Source organism: Salvelinus fontinalis, chromosome 28 (assembly GCF_029448725.1).
Source record: "Salvelinus fontinalis isolate EN_2023a chromosome 28, ASM2944872v1, whole genome shotgun sequence".
NCBI classification, from domain to species: Eukaryota; Metazoa; Chordata; class Actinopteri; order Salmoniformes; family Salmonidae; genus Salvelinus; species Salvelinus fontinalis.
The window spans coordinates 25,246,534-25,267,524 of NC_074692.1; the positions used below are offsets into that span (position 1 = coordinate 25,246,534).

At 42.1% G+C, this 20,991-nt stretch overlaps 1 protein-coding gene across 4 annotated transcripts in view; it reads right to left on the reverse strand.

The window, feature by feature from the left end:
- Positions 1–3,118: 3,118 nt before the first annotated feature.
- Positions 3,119–20,991, reverse strand: part of gpat2 (glycerol-3-phosphate acyltransferase 2, mitochondrial) — a 47,906-nt gene continuing 30,033 nt past the window's right edge. For 2 of the 4 annotated variants that reach the window (XM_055887303.1, XM_055887304.1), the window contains exons 12-23: positions 9,011–9,093; positions 8,405–8,523; positions 7,999–8,069; positions 7,443–7,606; positions 7,269–7,372; positions 6,983–7,167; positions 5,418–5,495; positions 5,207–5,317; positions 5,017–5,137; positions 4,861–4,929; positions 4,640–4,695; positions 3,120–4,566 (exon numbers count right to left, since the gene is read on the reverse strand). In XM_055887303.1, coding sequence (XP_055743278.1) covers positions 4,360–4,566; positions 4,640–4,695; positions 4,861–4,929; positions 5,017–5,137; positions 5,207–5,317; positions 5,418–5,495; positions 6,983–7,167; positions 7,269–7,372; positions 7,443–7,606; positions 7,999–8,069; positions 8,405–8,523; positions 9,011–9,093 — 1,368 coding nt within the window. In that variant the 3' untranslated portion in view covers positions 3,120–4,359. Of the gene's footprint in view, positions 4,567–4,639; positions 4,696–4,860; positions 4,930–5,016; positions 5,138–5,206; positions 5,318–5,417; positions 5,496–6,982; positions 7,168–7,268; positions 7,373–7,442; positions 7,607–7,998; positions 8,070–8,404; positions 8,524–9,010; positions 9,094–20,991 lie in introns of all 4 variants that reach the window. The other 2 variants (XM_055887306.1, XM_055887305.1) reach the window with 2 other exon arrangements.

Here is a 20,991-nt window from a genome sequence, read left to right on the forward strand (position 1 = left end):
GGACGACAAGTACACAGATGAGCTTACCTGAGAAGGTTTCTGACAGTTTGTGCAGAAATTCTTCGGTTGCGCAAACCCCCAGTTTCATCAGCTGTCCGGGTGGCTGGTCTCAGATGATACAGCAGGCGAAGAAGCCAGAAGTGGAGGCCCTCGGCTGGCGTGTTAATACGTGGTCTGCGGTTGTGAGGCCTGTTGGACATACTGCCAAATTCTCTAAAACGGCGTTAGAGGTGGCTTATGGTATAAAAATGCACATTTAATTTTCTAGAAACAGCACTGGTGGACATTCCTGCAGTTAGAATGCCCCCTCAAAACTTGAGACATCTGTGACATTGTGTTGTGTGACTGCACATTTTAGTGGCCTTTTATTGTCCCCAGCACAAAGTGCCCCTGTGTAATGATAATGCTGTTCATTCAGCTTATTGAGATGCCGCACCTATCAGGTGGATGGATAATCTTGGCAAAGGAGAAATGCTCACTAACAGGGAGGAAAACAAATTTGTGCACAAAACTTGAGATATACACTTTTTGTGCTTATGGAACATTTCTGGGATCTTTTATTTCAACTCATGAAACATGGGACCAACACTTTATATGTCACGTTATATTTTTGATCAGTGCAGTACCGAGTTGAACCCCCCTTTGCCTCCAGAACAGACAGAATTCTTCAGGGCATGGATTCTACTTTATATAGCAAGACACAGTCACATGAGTAACTGTAAGTGTGAACCATTTTCATGAATGGGGTGGTGTACCTAATAAACGGACAACTGAGTGTATGAGGTTAGATGTGGGTGCAGATAAGAGTCCAGTGTCTGCAGGAATAGCAGCTGCTTATCATGAGGCAGTGTGACAACTGGAAAGGTATTGCTCTGAGTTAGCTGTTGTGGGAAGCTCATCTGCTCTGCATGGAGATGGTGGCTTTGGTCTCCATGATTCAATCAGACATATGTAAAACTTGGAAATAATAAATATCTGGGTCCACTGCAGCTCAATGCTTTATGGTAGATACAAATTCTGTATTGGAAATGTTTTGTCTGGCAGTTACATTATGCCTGGTTAGTCTCACCAACAGACAGTGGCCTCTCCTGTAGCACTTACACAAACACAAGTGTTTACTGTGTCAAACACACCCCAGAGATACCCACTTAATCTAAATGCAAAGTGTGAGACCGAAAGAGAGAGCTGAAGGCTATTGATTATTCAGGGGCAACAGAGGTAAAATGCACAGCCAGCCTGTCACACATCTCCGATTTCAAATGCTGCCATTTGTTCAGACCACCACAAGGTGGCAGTAGCGTGTCATAAGATGTCTTCTGACATTCAGACAACGGTATCTTATCTCTGCCATCCCTTGAAATAGTCTGCATGCTATATTGTTGCCTTACAAGATAACTGATTTTACTTATTTCCATCTGTTCAAATGTTTCTTGCACATATTGTCTTCTGCAGTATGTAAGGGTGAATTATTTGACCTCAACTCATCTTCCCATGTTTTTGTTCTGTCCAGCCACTCTTCTCCCAGGTTAAGTATTGATTGCTATCTCTTTGTTATTCAGAGACCCCCCCCCCATCCCCTGGTTGTTCATGCTCTCCTGGGCTCTGATTCAGCACATCAAGACAGATATAAAATATACTGTCTAGAACAGCGATGTTAGAAATATATTATATATATATTTATTATCAGTCAAACGTTTGAACACACATACTCATTCAAGGGTTTTTCTTTATTTTTACCATTGTCTACATTGTAGAATAATAGTGAAGACATCAAAACTCTGAAATAACACATGGAATCATGTAGTAACCAAAAAAGTGTTAAATGTAAATATATTTTAGATTCTTCAAATAGCCACCCTTTGCCTTGATTGCCAAGAGTGTGCAAAGCTTTCGGTCAACCAGCTTCACCTGGAACAGTCTTGAAGGAGTTCCCACACATGCTGAGCACTTGTTAGCTGCTTTTTCTTCACTCTGCGGTCCAACTCATCCCAAACCATCTCAATTGGGTTGAGATTGGGTGATTGTGGAGGCCAGGTCATCTGATGCAGAATTCCATCAATCTTCTTCTTGGTCAAATAGCCCTTACACAGCCTGAAGGTGTGTTGGGTCATTGTCCTGTTGAAAAACAAATGATGATCTCACTAAGCCCAAACCAGATGGGATGGCGTGTCGCTGCAGAATGTTGTGATAGCCATGCTGGCTAAGTGTGCCTTGAATTCTAAATAAATCACTGACAGTGTCACCAGCAAAGCACCCCGACACCACCTCCTCCATGCTTCACGGTGAGAACCACACATGCGGAGATAATCCGTTTACCTACTCTGAGTCTCACAAAGACACGGCGGTTGGAACCAAAAATCTAAAATTTGGACTCATCAGACCAAAGAACAAATTCTAATGTCCATTGGTTGTGTTTCTTTGCCCAATCAAGTCTCTTCTTCTTATTGGTGTCCTTTAGTAGTGGTTTATTTGCAGCAATTTGACCATGAAGGCCTGATTCATGCAGTCTCCTCTGAACAGTTGATGTTGAGTTGTCTGTTATTTGAACTCTGTGAAGCATTTATTTGGGCTGCAATCTGAGGTGCAGTTAACTCTAATGAACTTATCCTCTGCAGCAGAGATAACTCTGGGTCTTCCTTTCCTGTGACGGTCCTCATGAGAGCCAGTTTCATCATAGCGCTTGATGGTTTTTGCGACTGCACTTGAAGAAACTTTCAAAGTTCTTGAAATCTTCCGTACTGACTGACCTTCATGTCTTAAAGTAATGATGGACTGTTGTTTCTTTTCACTTATTTGAGCTGTTCTTGCCATAATATGGACTTGGTCTTTTACCAAATAGGGCCATCTTCTGTGTCACAACACAACTGACTGGCTCAAATGCATTAAGGAAAGAAATTCCACAAATGAACTTAAGGCAGACCTGTTAAATGAAATGCATTCCAGGTGGCTACCTCATGAAGCTGGTTGAGAATGCCAAGAGTGTGCAAAGCTGTCATCAAGGCAAAGGGTGGCTACTTTTAAGAATCTATCAAATATATTTTGATTTGTTTAATACTTTTCTGGTTACTACATGATTCCATATGTTATTTCATAGTTGATGTCTTCACTATTATTCTACAATGTAGAAAATAGTAAAAAATAATGAATAACCCTTGAATGAGTAGGTGTCCAAACTTGACTGGTACTGTATAGGTTTTCAATTTTCATTGGACATAAAAAACATTAACATTTTGGGAAATCTGTTCCAAAGTATTTCCATGCATAACAGTGATCATATACAAATGTAAGCATGGTTTGAAATGATTTAGTTTAATTTATTATATATTTTTGCTAGATTAGGGTTGGAGTAAAAACCTATACGATGGTAGCTCTCCAGAAATAGGGTTGGAGATCCCTGGCCTAGAACAGTTATAGATATACACTGCCAAGAACAGGCATGATAGAAATATACTGCCTAGACTTGATAAGACCCAAGAGTTCGAATCTAAACTGACCTCTAGTCCATAAACCATTGTTAATTATGTGAACACTTGGCAAACAATAAACTGAATGGCTGCCCACACATTAGTTTTATAGGGATTGTTCTCAATCATTATGACCCTTATCACTTCTAATGGAGAGTGATGCTTCAGGTTTGTGAAAGCAGAGCAATGATGGATTCAGAAAATAAAAACATTTCTAGGTTTAATAACATCAACGTAACAAAGAGCATCATATATGATGCTATTCTACATCATTAACACTAGAAACACACATCTTCTCTCAATTTCTCTGGTGTGTCCAAAACGGTTCCAAGCCAAGTCATCACTATACATCCTTGGCCAAAGGCAACATCTAAACTGAAACAAGACCCAATGTTCCGGTCCATTATAGACTCATGCAAAGTCTTTTACTAAACTGACACAAGACCCAATGTTCCGGTCCATTATAGACTCATGCAAAGTCTTTTACTAAACTGAAACAAGACCCAATGTTCCGGTCCATTATAGACTCATGCAAAGTCTTTTACTAAACTGAAACAAGACCCAATGTTCCGGTCCATTATAGACTCATGCAAAGTCTTTTACTAAACTGACACAAGACCCAATGTTCCGGTCCATTATAGACTCATGCAAAGTCTTTTACTAAACTGAAACAAGACCCAATGTTCCGGTCCATTATAGACTCATGCAAAGTCTTTTACTAAACTGACACAAGACCCAATGTTCCGGTCCATTATAGACTCATGCAAAGTCTTTTACTAAACTGAAACACGCATTGAGATTAAACAAAAAAATTGCCTGATGAGGAGAACAGTAAAATGTGAACTTAATTCCAACGACTTGATCATGTAAACACATGAAAGTCAATAAGAGCAGGCTAAACATTATAGAGCTTCACTATATAGACTTTACTCTCATTCACTGCTTGATCTTTCTCTTGTGGTGTGTGTGTATTAGTCATAGAGGAACTGGGATACAAAGCTGTGGAGTTTCTGTCTGTTGTCTGTCTGTTGGAAGAGTGGACTGACTCCCAGGAACACACATCCTCTCTGCTGATCCTCAACCAGCACCTGACACACAGACACTATTTAGATACACGTGCAAGGACCAGTGAGTCACTGATAAAATGTTAGTCACACACAGTGACTGTTTCTCACCCCCATGTCTGTCAGCGTCCTGACTGTCACACGTGCCACCTCCTCTGAGCAGCTCTCTGTGACACACACACAACAAACCAGTGTTTGTAAAAGGTGAGTCATGTGCGTAACCTCCAGACAAAAAAGCTGGTTATTAAAGAAAGTAGATTTTCATTAGGCAAATGTTTGAAGTATGGGTATTAGCATTCTGTGTGTATGTCATTGTGTAATTCCAGTCTCACCATAGTGTCCCCTGTCCCTCTGGGCGGTGTCACACAGGTGGGAGTGTATCTGGCCCAAACACACAGCCTCTGCAGGGTGAGACACACACACAGCTACTCAGAGGAGTTCCACGCACACACACACACGCGCACACACACACACACACGCACACACACCTGGTAGCGGAGTGTCTAGGATGTCTAAACCCTCTGTAGCCCAGCACAGGGCCCTCAGGTAGCCAGCCATCAGACTGCACAGGAAGAAAAGCAGTTCTGGACACTGGCTGGGCTGGCTCAACTACAAAGAGAATGAGAGAGATAGATTTCAGTCACTGAGTTGTGTTGATTAGTAGTTCTGTGTGTGTACCTTGAAGGAGCGTGCCTCTCCTTCTTCACAGTCAGAATGGTCATCTGAAGCACTCCAGGTCAGAGCACCCTGCTTCCTCCAGAAATCACAGATCGGCGTGTCGCTAGGAACCTACACACACACACAATATAAATAACATAAGCCCAATCACTGGGTTGAAATGGTGAAAGTGTGTTGAGAAATATACGTTTGTGTGTGATGCACTTTTAACCTCTTCCATCACAAGGATGCCACAGCGCACCAGTGTGTCCACTGCATCCAGAGCAAAGCCATGAGCTGACTGACATGGCTATAGAGAAAGAAAGAGAGACAGAAAAATGGGGCAAGTCAGAGCATTATCTGTGCATATTTCATTGCTACTGGTGGACAGACAGGCAGTTATCAGTCAATATCCCATACACATCACCTACAGATCAGATATCTACAAGCTATATAGAGAGCTAACAGAGACCGCAGGAGATGGTGTAGCACACAATTGGTTTAGAGAGGAGACAGAGCGAGAGATGGGTAGGGGGGGTGAGGAAACACAGAGAGGGGTAGGGGGGGTGAGGAAACACAGAGAGGGGTAGGGGGGGTGAGGAAACACAGAGAGGGGTAGGGAGGGGGGTGAGGAAACACAGAGAGGGGTAGGGAGGGGGGTGAGGAAACACAGAGAGGGGTAGGGGGGGGTGAGGAAACACAGAGAGGGGTAGGGGGGGGGGTGAGGAAACACAGAGAGGGGTAGGGGGGGGGTGAGGAAACACAGAGAGGGGTAGGGGGGGGTGAGGAAACACAGAGAGGGGTAGGGGGGGGTGAGGAAACACAGAGAGGGGTAGGGGGGGTGAGGAAACACAGAGAGGGGTAGGGGGGGTGAGGAAACACAGGGAGGGGTAGGTGGGGTGAGGAAACAGAGATGGGTACGGGGGCGTGAGGAAACAGCGGTGGGTAGGGGGCGTGAGGAGACAGCGATGGGTTGGGGGCGTGAGGAAACAGATGGGTAGGGGGGGTGAGGAAACAGATGGGTAGGGGGCGTGAGGAAACAGATGGGTAGGGGGCGCGAGGAAACAGATGGGTAGGGGGCGTGAGGAAACAGATGGGTAGGGGGCGCGAGGAAACAGATGGGTAGGGGGCGCGAGGAAACAGATGGGTAGGGGACGCGAGGAAACAGATGGGTAGGGGGGGTGAGGAAACAGATGGGTAGGGGGGGGTGAGGAAACAGAGATGGGTAGGGGGGGGTGAGGAAACAGATGGGTAGGGGGCTGAGGAAACAGATGGGTAGGGGGCTGAGGAAACAGATGGGTAGGGGGGGTGAGGAAACAGAGAAGGGTAGGGGGGGTGAGGAAACAGCGTGAGTCAGAAATAAAAACTGATGCAATCAGAGGGAGCGAGAAGGAGAGAGGGAGGGAGCGAGAAGGAGAGAGGGAGGGAGCGAGAGAGAGAAAGGCCTAGTATTTATGTCTTTGATTAAAAGCCTTTGAGGACAGAGAGTTCGAGAGCACACACTCCATACACAATCTCTCACACTCTCAGAGCTAGATGAATGGCTGTGCTGCTCCATTAAACATTCATTGAATAAGATACACACAGACCCAGCCAGTCCAGTGTGTGTGTGTGTGTCTAGTATAGTTTTCCAGGCACAGTAGGTATGTGTGTGTGAATGTGTACTATTCACAGGTATATACCCCTGGAGCAGTGTGTGTGTGGGTGTGTATTCACAGGTATATACCACTGGGTCAGTGTGTGTGTGTATATTCACAGGTATATACCCCGGGGGGTATTGTGTGTGTACGTACTCACAGGTATATACCCCGGGGGCAGTAAGTGTGTGAGTTGCAGGGCTCTCTCAGTCAGTTCCTCTTGACACAGTGCCACGTCAAACTCCATCTCCCCTCTGACCTCGTCACCTTTAATCTCTTCACCCCTGATCCTGCTGCTGCCCCCGCAGCCTGCCACCTCACACAGCATGGCCGACACCGCACACGCTGCACACACATTGTCAATTGTAGGGGGAAAAAAAGAGTCATAAATAATGCAACTAATCAATGAAGATTGTGAATGTGGTAATGAATTTGCACACACGTACCTCCGACGGCCTCATGGAGGAAGGTGTGTGTGAGTATCTGGGAATGGCGGGAAAGCGAGAGAGTGGCGGAGAGAGAGGGGTGGGGAGCGATGAGGGGATCAGACCTGGAAGGGAGGGAGAGAAATGGTTGTCATTCCCTCTCCGTCACACACACACACACACACACCTACCTACCTGTCTTTGGGATGGGCAGCGAGGGTGAGGTGAGGGGTGAGGAGGGTGAGGGAGTGGTAGACCACCCCAACCAGACTCCCCCCAAAGCCCACATCTCTGTTCCTGAACAAGATTTCCTCCAGCAGCCAGGCCACGTCACGACACAACACAGACAGACATACACCCTGGATGGAGGGAGGGGGTGGAGAGAGAGAAAATTAGGTGAGCTGAGCAGACGACATAATGACCAATAAAATGAAAGAACAGGGCTTTGCCCCTTTGAGAGCAGAAAGTCAGCGTCTCTAATAACGTCTATACACAGAAACAATAAGCAGCAAAGCAGAAAAACACGGGACTCCAGTACTTAACCCCCCAGGCTGAGTTTATGGTTATAGATAGTGTGTTCTCTGTGACATCACCACAAGACTGGCAGGAGAATAGTTCACTCTAACACACACACACACACACACACACACACACACACACACACACACACACACACACACACACACACACACACACACACACACACACACACACACACACACACACACACACACACACACACACACCGTACCTTGCGGTGTTTGTGCAGTAGAAGACAGGAAACCAGGCTAGTGGACATCACAGCCATGCAGGACATAGAGGCTAAAAATAGGAAAAACACCAGGTATATTACATGTTATATAGACTGAAACTGGCATTATGACATGTCAAAGAGATGAAGAGACAGAGGGTGTGAGAGAGAGGGGCGTTGGACAGTGATGTATGTCAAAGATATTATGGAAACTCCACAGCCTAGTACTGTATAGCTGATCTGGTCCTTTCTGATGTACAAGGGGGAACTCAAGAAGAGTCTAGGGGTTAGGACTAGGGGTTGATTTAGGATGGCAATAGACTCACAGTAGATGAAGGGCAGGATGGGGGTGTGTGCGCGCACGATTATGTATGTATCTCTGTGTGTGTGTGTGTGTGTAACTCACAGTAGGTGAGGTGCAGGGTGAGGGCAATGCTGAGGTCTCTCTCTGATTGGCAGAGCTCAGGAAAATAACGAGGGGGCAGGATCCATGACATCATCCTCTGGCCAAATATCGCATCAGACCTGGAGGAAGGGCAAGGGTGCACACAAACATATCAGCCTGAAGACCTTTCACTAAATCAGCTCCTTCAAAACAGAAAATTAACTCAATTAGCGAAGCCAGATAGACAACAGGAAGCATAGAGAGTAGAGACTGCAGGGTGTGTGAGCATCAGTTAGGCACTTTGAATGAGTGTGTTTGTGTGAGTCAGATCAAAAGTGTGTGTATATCCCAGCAGGTTGGTTTGGCCAGCTCTCCTGTTCACCGATGTGTGTTTATTATTTGAGCTGTGAACAATAGAGACTTTAAACAGACCTAATAAACCAAGTAAAGCCAGACAGATTGACTCAACAAACTCTTTCTCCATCCATCTTCAGTCCCCACTGCTGATACCCCCTTTCAACTCTCTCTCCTTTTCCCATCGTCCTCTCTCCTCCTTTGAGTTTCATAAGAAGTGAGGACTGAACAGCAAAGATTGAGATAAGATGTGACGCATGCGCAGGCACACACCTGTTGTGTAGAATGGTAGGGAGCAGGAGATCTTGTAGAGGGCGCCCTCCATCCACACGACACCTCCCTGTGTCACACATCTCCTACGCACGCACACACACACAGCAGAGAGAAAAGTCACACATGCGCACACTCAGTAACAACTAGGGCTGTTACGGTGACAGTATTACCGCCACAACGACGGTCACGAGTCATGACGGCAGTCAAATTCCACCTGGGTAATTAGGCTTCTCCAAGCTCTGATGATCATTAGTAGCCCACCAAACTTGCTAACTGCCTGGTACTCGGCACTCCACTGTCCCTCTAAATCACTCTGACATCAATGCAAATGTAATCAAAAATGTAATCAAACACTTCGAGAGGCCATGAGCTCATGTTGAGCAACATTTCTATAGGCTATGCAATTGCGCGAGAAAACATAGTGATGGCCTCTATTAAAAAGAGGAGGATCCCATCAGCTTTCTACAGGCTAGGCTTACTATATTTATTTCTAAACTTTCCTAATATTTAGCACATTGTTTCTCTTTACAACAGGAGTATAGCCTACCTGACTGGTGTAAAAATTAACCACGGAAAAAGTGTCCTCCATTTGCTATTTAAGTGCATAGATGAAATGTATTTTTCCCAATGCCCCATTTCAAGACCGGTGCATGATAATGGTCCATTCTAAATCAAAACTAATTCCACACATATATTATTTAAAATATGTAAAGACAAGATTAAATCAAGAATAGTGTGATGGGTGACAATATTATATGATATATTATCACTTGTGAATGATGCCCAGGTTAAGGCAAACAGTGCATGCTTTTTTTGCGACTTTTTCAAATCATTGTCACACACACCTCATCTAGCCCATAGGCCTATATGTTTTGATAAGGTTTGTATCACAACTAAAGTGGCCAAATAACTTCTTAAAATGAAGCACATTTATCTGCTTTACAACAGGTGTAGAGCCTAACTGGCAAACATATGCAGTGCGTGAGTGTCAAGTTTGGGGGAAGATCATTTTCACCATAATAATTCACCTTTATAATAAAATAATTTAATGCATCATCGCATCTGTGGTCACTTTTGAGAATGGTGTTTTCCTGCTAATGGAAAATTTGCGCTTATAGTCTACTGCCATTTGCGCATTGCTGCGCTTATAATGTGAAGAAATAGCCTAATAGTTTATCAACATTTTAAGCTAAATGTTCTCATCTGTTTTGTCAGGCTCATTGCTTACAACTTTTTTTTGATGCTAGTGGTTGTATTAATTTGGGATCTATGTCATTCCACAACTGTCCCGAGCTATGTTTGGAATATTTATTTATTGCACGGAATAGGTGAACTTTTGTACTATGGGGATAGTATATTGACATAGACTAGTGCTTTTGTTGTTCGTTAGGCCTACTCATCTTGTTGGTTGACAAAAAGTAAATGTGGACAGTTCTTCCAATATGTGCCTCGCAATTGGATAAGGACGCGCATAGTTCCGTCCCCAATGTGTCTGTCTTCACTTGTAGCCTGTGAGAAAGACATGTACCACGTGATTGAGAGCCATACGAGTGAGATGCTTCGGCACGCAGCCGGGAGAAGGGAATCATAATTATTTTCAGCCCAAGGGCACAACAGGCACAGATTTCTTTTTTGGGCATTACGGCCACACAAAGGGGATGCAGCCAGGAAATTCGCGGCATTATCAAATGCTTGTCAAATTGTGAATGAGAGACTGATGAAGTGTGTACAGCCTGCGCAAAAAAACAAATCAGAGCTCATGTCGTTTTTCAAAACACCATTAGTCGCACCATGCAGGCTTAGAAGGTATAAAATCTAAACATTGTTATGACGTTGCCCTGTTGGGTGTGGTTTATGACCCCCCCCCCCCCCCCGATTTAAAAAAAGCTTTACGGAAAAAGCACACCATGCAATAATCTGAGTAGGGCACTCAGATTATTAGAATTAAAGATTTTCCACCATAATTTGCAAATTAATTAATTAAAAATCCTACAATGTGATTTTCTGGATTTTTTTTTCTCATTTTGTCTGTCATAGTTGAAGTGTACCTATGATGAAAATTACAGGCCTCTCTCATCTTTTTAAGTGGGAGAACTTGCACAATTGGTGGCTGACTAAATACTTTTTTGCCCCACTGTATTTATATCCAAAAACCTCAGTTTACATTGGCGCCATGTTCAGAAATGCCTCCAAAATATCCGGAGAAATTGCAGAGAGCCACGTCAAATAACATAAATACTCATCATAAACTTTGATGAAAGATACATGTTTTACATAGAATTAAAGATACACTTGTTCTTAATGCAACCGCTGTGTCAGATTTCAAAAAGCTTTACGGCAAAAGCATAATATTCAATCATCTGAGAGCCAGCGTTCAGCCACAAAAGGAAGCCATACAGTTACTCGCCAAATTGTCAGTCAACAAAACTCATAAAAAGCATTATAAATCTTCACTTACCTTTGCTGATCTTCGTCGGAATGCACTCCCAGGACTCCCACAAGAAATGTTTGTTTTGTTCGGTAATGTCCATCATTTATATCCAAATAGCTATTTTTGTTAGCGTGTTTGGTAAACAAATTCAAAGTCAGGAAGCGCGTTCACTAAAAGCAGACGAAATGTCAAAAATTCCATAACAGTCAGTAGAAACATGTCAAACGATGTACTGAATCAATCTTTAGAATGTTTTTAACATAAATATTCAATAAAGTTCCAACCGGAGAATTACATTGACTTCAGATGTGCGATGGAACAGAGCTCCCTCATGTGAACGCGTATGGTCAGAGCATGGCCAGGTCATGGTAGACCTGACTATTTCCTGTCTCCTTCGGCCCCACTTCACAGTAGAGGCATCAGACAAGGTTCTACAGACTGTTGACATCTAGTGGAAGCCGTAGGAAGTACAAACTCATCCATATCCCACTGTGTCTTCAATAGGGTCTTGGTTGAAAATCGACCAACCTCAGAATTCCCACTTCCTGTTTGGATTTTTTCTCAGGTTTTTGGCCTGCCATATGAGTTCTGTTATACCTCACAGACATCATTCAAACAGTTTTAGAAACTTCAGAGTGTTTTCTATCCAATACTAATAATAATATGCATATATTAGTAACTGGGACTGAGGAGCAGGCCGTTTACTCTGGGCACCTTTCATCCAAGCTACTCAATACTGCCCCTGCAGCCATAAGAAGTTAATATTTATGTCCAAAAACCTAATTTGAAATTGGTGTGTTATGTTCAGAAATGCATTGTGTCATGACTTTGGCAGTGGGGGTAGGTTTATGACAGTCGTAAATACCTCTTTCCCCCTTTTCTCTCTCCCTACTATAACTGATGTGACATAAGGAAACCCATGGGTTAACATAGAGATTCTGGGAACATCAGAAGTGGGGGGAAATGAACTATATTCTGGTAATCCGACCAACTGAACATATGCGGTGGTACTTAAGGTATATTATGTCAGTTTGGTTGCCCCCTGACACATTCTCATCAATGATAGAATGACATAAACTCTACTGTGGAAAGTCTAAACGTCAGAGGTATCGGATTCGCATGGAATTGTTGTTTAATTCAAATGTTTGAATATGACATTATTTGTTAAGAGGTGAAATGTAATTTTAGCTTCCAAATGAGAGATCTGGACTTTCATAAGTGTTCCTCTGCTCACAGTGGCCCGCCCCTGTGAAGAGGCATGGGTTATAAACTTTTCAGACACACCCCTCTCCCTCCACTATAAAAGCCATTGACAAGAATATAACTTTCTGTTCCGGGCACACCAGGATGACGATCCGGTGTCAGAATGGTTCAGATAATAACTACAGAACTAAGCCAACAGCAGCATGGACTTTGATTGTGAATGGTATGAACTTTGAACTCGTATTCACTACAGAAGTGATACCTCCTAGCCGTTGAGTTAGCAACAGCTAAACGCAGGTTAGGAAGGACAGTCCGAGTATCCCGTCTACTACACACAACGTTCCTCCAACGTATCCCGTGACTACCAGAGACATTCTCCAAAGGACAGAGGACTCGGGTTGGCGATACGGTCTTCCATCTACCACCAACCTACTGAAGCGCAGCTCAGAGTAAATATTTATTGCATTTTCCTTTTCAAATGGGCGGTAATTTAGAATGCATAAGATACTGTATTTACGATAACACAGCTTCGCCTATGTTCCAGTCTCCCGCTCTTTCACTAAAACCCAGCCCCCCCCTTTCCTTTGTGTAACAAGCTGTCATGTCTATTCCGCCCGCTAGGGACGTTTTCTTTATGACTGTACTTTGTAATCAAGTTGTGATTTAATTGTGTATATGTGTTTCTGTGTGATTAGTTAGGTATTTAGTAAATAAATAATTAAACACAATTTTGTATTGCTGATTCAACTTGTTAGCCAGGATTCTTGCAGATAATCAAGGATTTACAACTTTCAGATGAGACTGAATAAACTGACGATTAATGTGACTGCTATGGATGTGGCCTGCTGGAGGCCTGCTGGAGGTCATTTTGCAGGGCTCTGGCAGTGCACCTCCTTGCACAAAGGCGGAGGTAGCGGTCCTGCTGCTGGGTCGTTGCCCTCCTACGGCCTCCTCCACATCTCCTGATGTACTGGCCTGTCTCCTGGTAGCATCTCCATGCTCTGGACACTACGCTGACAGACACAGCAAACCTTTTTGCCACAGCTCGCATTGATGTGCCATCCTGGATGAACTGCACTACCTGAGCCACTTGTGTGGGTTGTAGACTCCGTCTCATGCTACCACTAGAGTGAAAGCACCGCCAGCATTCAAAGTGACCAAAACATCAGCCAGGAAGCATAGGAACTGAGATGTGGTCACCACCTGCAGAATCACTCCTTTATTGGGGGTGTCTTGCTAATTGCCTATAATTTCCACCTTTTGTCTATTCCATTTGCACAACAGCATGTGAAATTTATTGTCAATCAGTGTTGCTTCCTAAGTGGACAGTTTGATTTCACAGAAGTGTGATTGACTTGGAGTTACATTGTGTTGTTTAAGTGTTCCCTTTATTTTTTTGAGCAGTGTACAAGTGTTAAACATACGAATAAAAATAACTTCTCCTCAACCAGGGTGATTTTTCCACAAATAGACAGGTATTTTCCTTTGTATGGTAGCAAGCTTACTTTCTATACAAATATATTGGAGTGAAATCATTTCTTTCTTTTGGGATTTGTATACCGAGTATGTCCACATCTCCATCAGACCATAAAATTGGTAAACTACACGGTCATGTAAAATTAGCATTTTTTTGTGATCCAATACGTAATAGTACACTTATAATTTGGTTTTAATCCAGAGAGGATATCAAAAGTATCTAGATCCTCTATGAGGCTGTGGAAAGATTCTAATTGTGGTTTTAAAAGAAAACATGAATCAGCGTACAATGACACCTTAGTTTTTAAGCCATGGATTTCTAATCCCTTAATTCTTAAGGCTAGGGGGCACTATTTTCACATCCGGATGAAAAGTGTGCCCAAAATAAACTGCCTGCTACTCAGGCCCAGAAGCTAGGATATGCATATAATTGGTAAATTTGGATAGAAAACACTCTAAAGTTTCCAAAACCGTTAAAATTATGTCTGAGTATAACATAACTTATTTGGCAGGCAAAACCCAGAGGACAAAACATCCAGGATTTCTTTTTTTGAGGTCACACTTTTCTATGTGGATCTCGATTTCTAAGGCACTTGCTTGCAGTTCCTATCGCTTCCACTAGATGTCAACAGTCTTTAGAAATTGGTTGATGTTTTTCCTTTGAGAAATGAAGAAATAGGGCTGTTCAGAACGAGGGTCAAGTCTAGTGTACTGTTGTGGTTGGGGCGCACGACCTGAAAGCTCGCTCCACTTTGTTTTTGTCTGATATTGAACAGTTTATCCCGTCTTATATTTGATAGATTATTTACGTTTAAAAATACCTAAAGTTGGATAAGTTGTTTGAAATGCTTTGATCAAGTTTACAGGTAGGTAACTTATTAGATACTTTGTAGTCATGTTGCGCGAGTTGGAACCGGTGTATTTTCTGAATCAAACGCGCCAAATAAATTGACATTTTGGGGATATAACGATGGAATTTATCAAACAAAAGGACCATTTGTGATGTTTAATGGACAACAGAAGATCTTCAAAGGTAATGCATGAATTATATCGTTCTTTCTGACTTTTGTGTCGAGCCTGGCGGGTTGAAATGTGATTTTCATGTGTTTGTTTGATGGGGTGCTGTCCTCAGATAATAGCATGGTTTGCTTTCGCCGTAAAGCCTTTTTGAAATCTGACAGTGGCTGGATTAACAAGAAGTTCACCTTTAAACCGATGTATAACACTTGTATGATTCATGAATTATTATTATTATGAGTATTTCTGTTTTTGAATTTGGCGCGCTGCTATTTCACTGGGTGTTGTCAAATCAATCCCGTTAATGGGATTGGCGCGCGAAGGGATCACTAAGAAGTTAAAATTAGATCAAACAATAATATTAACAGCTAACATTTCGATGGCAATAATAAATAGATATGCCAATAGTGGACAACCTTGTTTTACTCCTCTAGATAGTTTAAAACTTTGAGATGTAGCCATTATTTACTATTTTACACGTAGGGTTACTATACATAACTTTAACCCATTTTATAAGAGATTCCCAAAAATTGAAATATTCGAGGCATTTATATATATAAACTCCAGTCATACTTTGTCAAAAGCCTTTTCAAAATCAGCTATGAAAACCAGGCCTGGAGTCGCCGATATTTCATAGTATTCTATTGTTTCCAGTACTTGTCTTATATTATCTCCAATGTAACGTCCATGTAAAACACCTGTCTGATTAGGATGAATAATATCTGACAATACTTTATTAATTCTATGCACCAAGCATTTTGCTAGGATTTTTGCATCACAACACTAAAGTGTAAGAGGTCTCCAATTTTTTTTATGAACTGGATCTTTATATATACACACACACACACCATTTGGGTCCCGTTTCAGTAATAATGGTATCAGACCTTCTTGTTGCGTGTTTGATAATCTACCATTTATATAGGAGTGGTTAAAACATTCTAATAATGGTCCTCTGAGTATATCAAATACATGTTGAATACTTCCACTGGTATGCCATTCAGCCCTGGAGTTTTCCCAGCCTTAAAGGCTTTAATTGCGTCAAGAAGTTCCTCCTCTGTAATTTGGCCTTCACATGTCTTTCTGTACCAATGTTAATTTGACATTATTATTAGGAAAAATATCCATACAATTAGTTTCAGTTAGTGGAGATGGAGGAGACTGAAACTAAAACATATTCTTAAAGAATCATGCGTGACTCCATTTGCAACAAGTTTCCATACATGTTTTTGGTAGCATTTCTATATTGAAGATTGAAAAATAATTTGGTGCATTTTCCCACATATTCCATCCAGTTCGCTTTATTTTTTATAATATTTTACACTGGATCTTTCTTGAATAAGTTCCTCCATTTCTTTTTGTTTTTTCCTCTAACTTATTCTGTGCCTCTATGGTACAGTTTTTATTGCTATCTAACTGTACTGTTAGTCCTTCAATTTCCTTTGTTAATATGGATTCTTTTCATCTAAATTGCTTTTGTTTTATAGATGAATACTGTATTGCATGGCCTCTAAAGGCACATTTAAAAGTGTCCCATACAATAAGGGGATCTGCTGTAACTATGTTGTCTGAAAAAGTAAATTATAAATTATTCTGTCCTAGTTCTAAACAATTTATCATCTAGTAGGCTTTGATTAAATTTCCAATATCCTCGCCCAAGTAGAAATTCTGTAAGAGTATGCTAATTATGTGATGATCCGACCGCATTCTGTCCCTTATCAACACTTTTTAAACTTTTGGTGCCAGAGAATGGCATAAGAAAGTAGTCAAGACGACTAACTTGATTAAGCCTCCGCCATGTACAGTGGGGAGAACAAGTATTGGATACACTGCCGATTTTGCAGGTTTTCCTACTTACAAAGCATGTAGAGGTTTGTAATTTTTATCATAGGTACACTTCAACTGTGAGACGGAATCAAAAAAAAAAAGTAATTTAAAAAAAAAGTAATTAATTTGCATTTTATTGCATGACATTAGTATTTGATACATCAGAAAAGCAGAACGTAATATTTGGTACAGAAACCTTTGTTTGCAATTACAGAGATCATACGTTTCCTGTAGTTCTTGACCAGGTTTGCACACATAGCAGCAGAGATTTTGGCCCACTCTTCCATACAGACCTTCTCCAGATCCTTCAGGTTTCGGGGCTGTCGCTGGGCAATACGGACTTTCAGCTCCCTCCAAAGATTTTCTATTGGGTTCAGGTCTGGAGACTGGCTAGGCCACTCCAGGACCTTGAGATGCTTCTTACGGAGCCACTCCTTAGTTGCCCTGGCTGTGTGCTTCGAGTCGTTGTCATGCTGGAAGACCCAGCCACGACCCATCTTCAATGCTCTTACTGAGGGGAAGGAGGTTGTTGGCCAAGATCTCGCGATACATGGCCCCATCCATCCTCCCCTCAATACGGTGCAGTCGTCCTATCCCCTTTGCAGAAAAGCATCCCCAAAGAATGATGTTTCCACCTCCATGCTTCATGGTTGGGATGGTGTTCTTGGGGTTGTACTCATCCATCTTCTTCCTCCAAACACGGCGAGTGGAGTTCAGACCAAAAAGCTCTATTTTTGTCTCATCAGACCACATGACCTTCTCCCATTCCTCCTCTGGATCATCCAGATGGTCATTGGCAAACTTCAGACGGGCCTGGACATGCGCTGGCTTGAGCAGGGGAACCTTGCGTGCGCTGCAGGATTTTAATCCATGACGGCGTAGTGTGTTACTAATGGTCTTCTTTGAGACTGTGGTCCCAGCTCTCTTCGGGTCATTGACCAGGTCCTGCCGTGTAGTTCTGGGCTGATCCCTCACCTTCCTCATGATCATTGAATCCCCACGAGGTGAGATCTTGCATGGAGCCCCAGACCGAGGGTGATTGACCGTCATCTTGAACTTCTTCCATTTTCGAATAATTGCACCAACAGTTGTTGCCTTCTCACCAAGCTGATTGCCTATTGTCCTGTAGCCCATCCCAGCCTTGTGCAGGTCTACAATTTAACCCTGATGTCCTTACACAGCTCTCTGGTCTTGGCCATTGTGGAGATGTTGGAGTCTGTTTGATTGAGTGTGTGGACAGGTGTCTTTTATACAGGTAACGAGTTCAAACAGGTGCAGTTAATACAGGTAATGAGTGGAGAACAGGAGGGCTTCTTAAAGAAAAACTAACAGGTCTGTGAGAGCCGGAATTCTTACTGGTTGGTAGGTGATCAAATACTTATGTCATGCAATAAAATGCTAATTAATTACTTAATCATACAATGTGATTTTCTGGATTTTTGTTTTAGATTCCGTCTCTCACAGTTGAAGTGCACCTATGATAAAAATTACAGACTTCTACACGCTTTGTAAGTAGGAAAACCTGCAAAATCGGCAGTGTATCAAATACTTGTTCTCCCCACTGTATCCACTAATTCCAATATATCCATGACATTCATGATTTCCTTAAGTGCCTGAGGGTAATAGTTTGTAGTGTGATTTCCTTTCCGGTCCAGAGAGGTATTTAAGACCGTATTAACATCTCCCACCATAATAATAGAGTCTAGTGTTGCTTGTAGAGTTGATCAATTCTTATATATTTTCAAAGAAACTTGGATCATCATTATTTGGACCGTATAGGTTAATAAGCCATATCTGTTTATTGTCCAATAACATTAAAATAATCCATCTACCTTGATGATATGTTTGGACAATTTGCACATTTGACTCAAAATTACTGTTAATTAAAACCATCACCCCTTTTGAATGTCTTTGCCCACGGGAGAAATATATTTCGCCACCTCCAGTCCCTGTTCCACAAAACTTCATCTAAAATTGTTGAATGAGTTTCCTGTAAACAATAGATATTATATTCCTTCTCTTTTAGCCAGGTAAATACTGATCACCTTTTCTTATTATCTGCTAAGCCATTACAGTTGTAACTGGCTATACTTATTTCACCACTTACCATAATGAGACAACTTTCAATTCTATTTATCAAAATATATGTTTGTAAACATACCATTAAAAAGTAACATGATGATTGAGTGTCTATACAGCTGTACCATGATATTTGCATTGCTACTAAGTAAACCTCCAATTGGTCCCCACTATTCCACCCTCTAAAAGCCCTCATCCCGAGTTGGGTTGTCACCCCAGTGCCCGGCAAACCACCCCCAACCCCCCATATGCCATAGCCCTGAAAAGACGGATCCATCCTTCAAAAAGAGCACACAGTGCCATTTACAGAACAGAAGTAGATCAAATGCATTTCCATCACCCTCACCTCGATATAGATATATTTTAAAAAATCCTGTTTCTTAATTTCCATAATTAGCTATTAATATTTGTATTAAGGTAGACAATTTATGCAAAAAACATTACCCCTCACCAGTCTCGCCATTACCAAAATTACATTATTGCAAGCAATTATTATATAAGCATTCAATTATTGTGAATCATCCTATATTGTCCCTAACATCTTTTACTCCTTCGCAACAGTTGTGGGATACGCACATACACCCACACACTCATACACACTCAACCCTTTCCCCCCCACAACCATAGGCTCACACTCAACAGTTGCACCATCCCAGAGCCCAACTCAAGAAAGGTCTTGATTTACGAATGCATTTACAGTTGCAGCTGTATGAGAAGGCCTGCAAGACTGTGCAGAAAAAATGGGCAGAAATGGAGAGATTTTATTAACCATTGTCACGTCCTAGATGATGGAGGTCAAATGTACACCTTTTCCCTGAAATACCCACAACACGGTCCACCGTACTGATCATATTCCCAAGCATCTCCATGCAGTCAGACTTTTGATTTTGTGCCACTCGGACCACAATAATATACCCCCTCTCTGAATGTCAGAGTGTGACCCCCTCCCCATGGGTTACTGCAGCTATTGTTGCCAGCACTGACACTGCCTGGGTGGGGGCACCACACCGGAATCCCCACCGGCTAGGTACAAGGTCGTCAAGTTTCTCATTAGCAGCTTTGAGAATTTCCTTGTATAATATGCTCTCCCTTTAGGGGGCTTTGGCTTTGCAGGACCAACCCTGCCAAGCAGGCTCAGAATCTTGAGGGGGCAGTGCTGCTCTAGGTCTCTGACCGCATTTTGGCTGCATACAGACCACTTACAGCAGGCCCATAAAACAGTTAGGGAGTTCTCCTTAGTATCTGGGTCATTCAGGTGGGTGTATAGGGTTGTGGACCGTTCCATCAATATAGGATCATAAATAAATAAATTAGATATCATTTATTTAAAAAATTTTGTTCCCCATGATAGGACAATAAATAAATGAAATGTATAATTTATTTTAAAACACTGTTCCACCATGATAGGACAATAAATAAATAAAGTCGTATAATTCATTATAAAAAGTATATCCATCATTTGAACAACCTTGAAAGCGCTCTCTCTCACACCCCTGCGCACAGCAATACATTGGTTCTGGGATATGCAACCATTTCCTTTCTCACTCAACGCCACACTTTCCCAAACAGGAAGAAAAAAAACACAAAAAAACACCACACCATCCACACATACTGTGGCTTCTGTTTACTTTTTATCTTCACCATGTTGAATTAGTGCTTGTGTTCCAATTAGTTATATTTGAAGATATATAGAAAAGCTATATTTTTTTATTGTATTATTACAATCCATAACCGGGCTAGAATTGTGTTTCATTATTTTCCTCGTCTATGAACTTTGTAATTTTTTAAATAGCCATGGAGTAGTCTGAGTCTCTGAACAAATGGTTATCAATATATAGTTTATCGACGACGAGAGCTACTCGTTTCCCTTTTAATCTATTGTCCTTGAAAATTGGATAGAGAACTTTACGCCGTTCTGCAATTTCCTTCGGGAACTGGTCATTCATGCCAA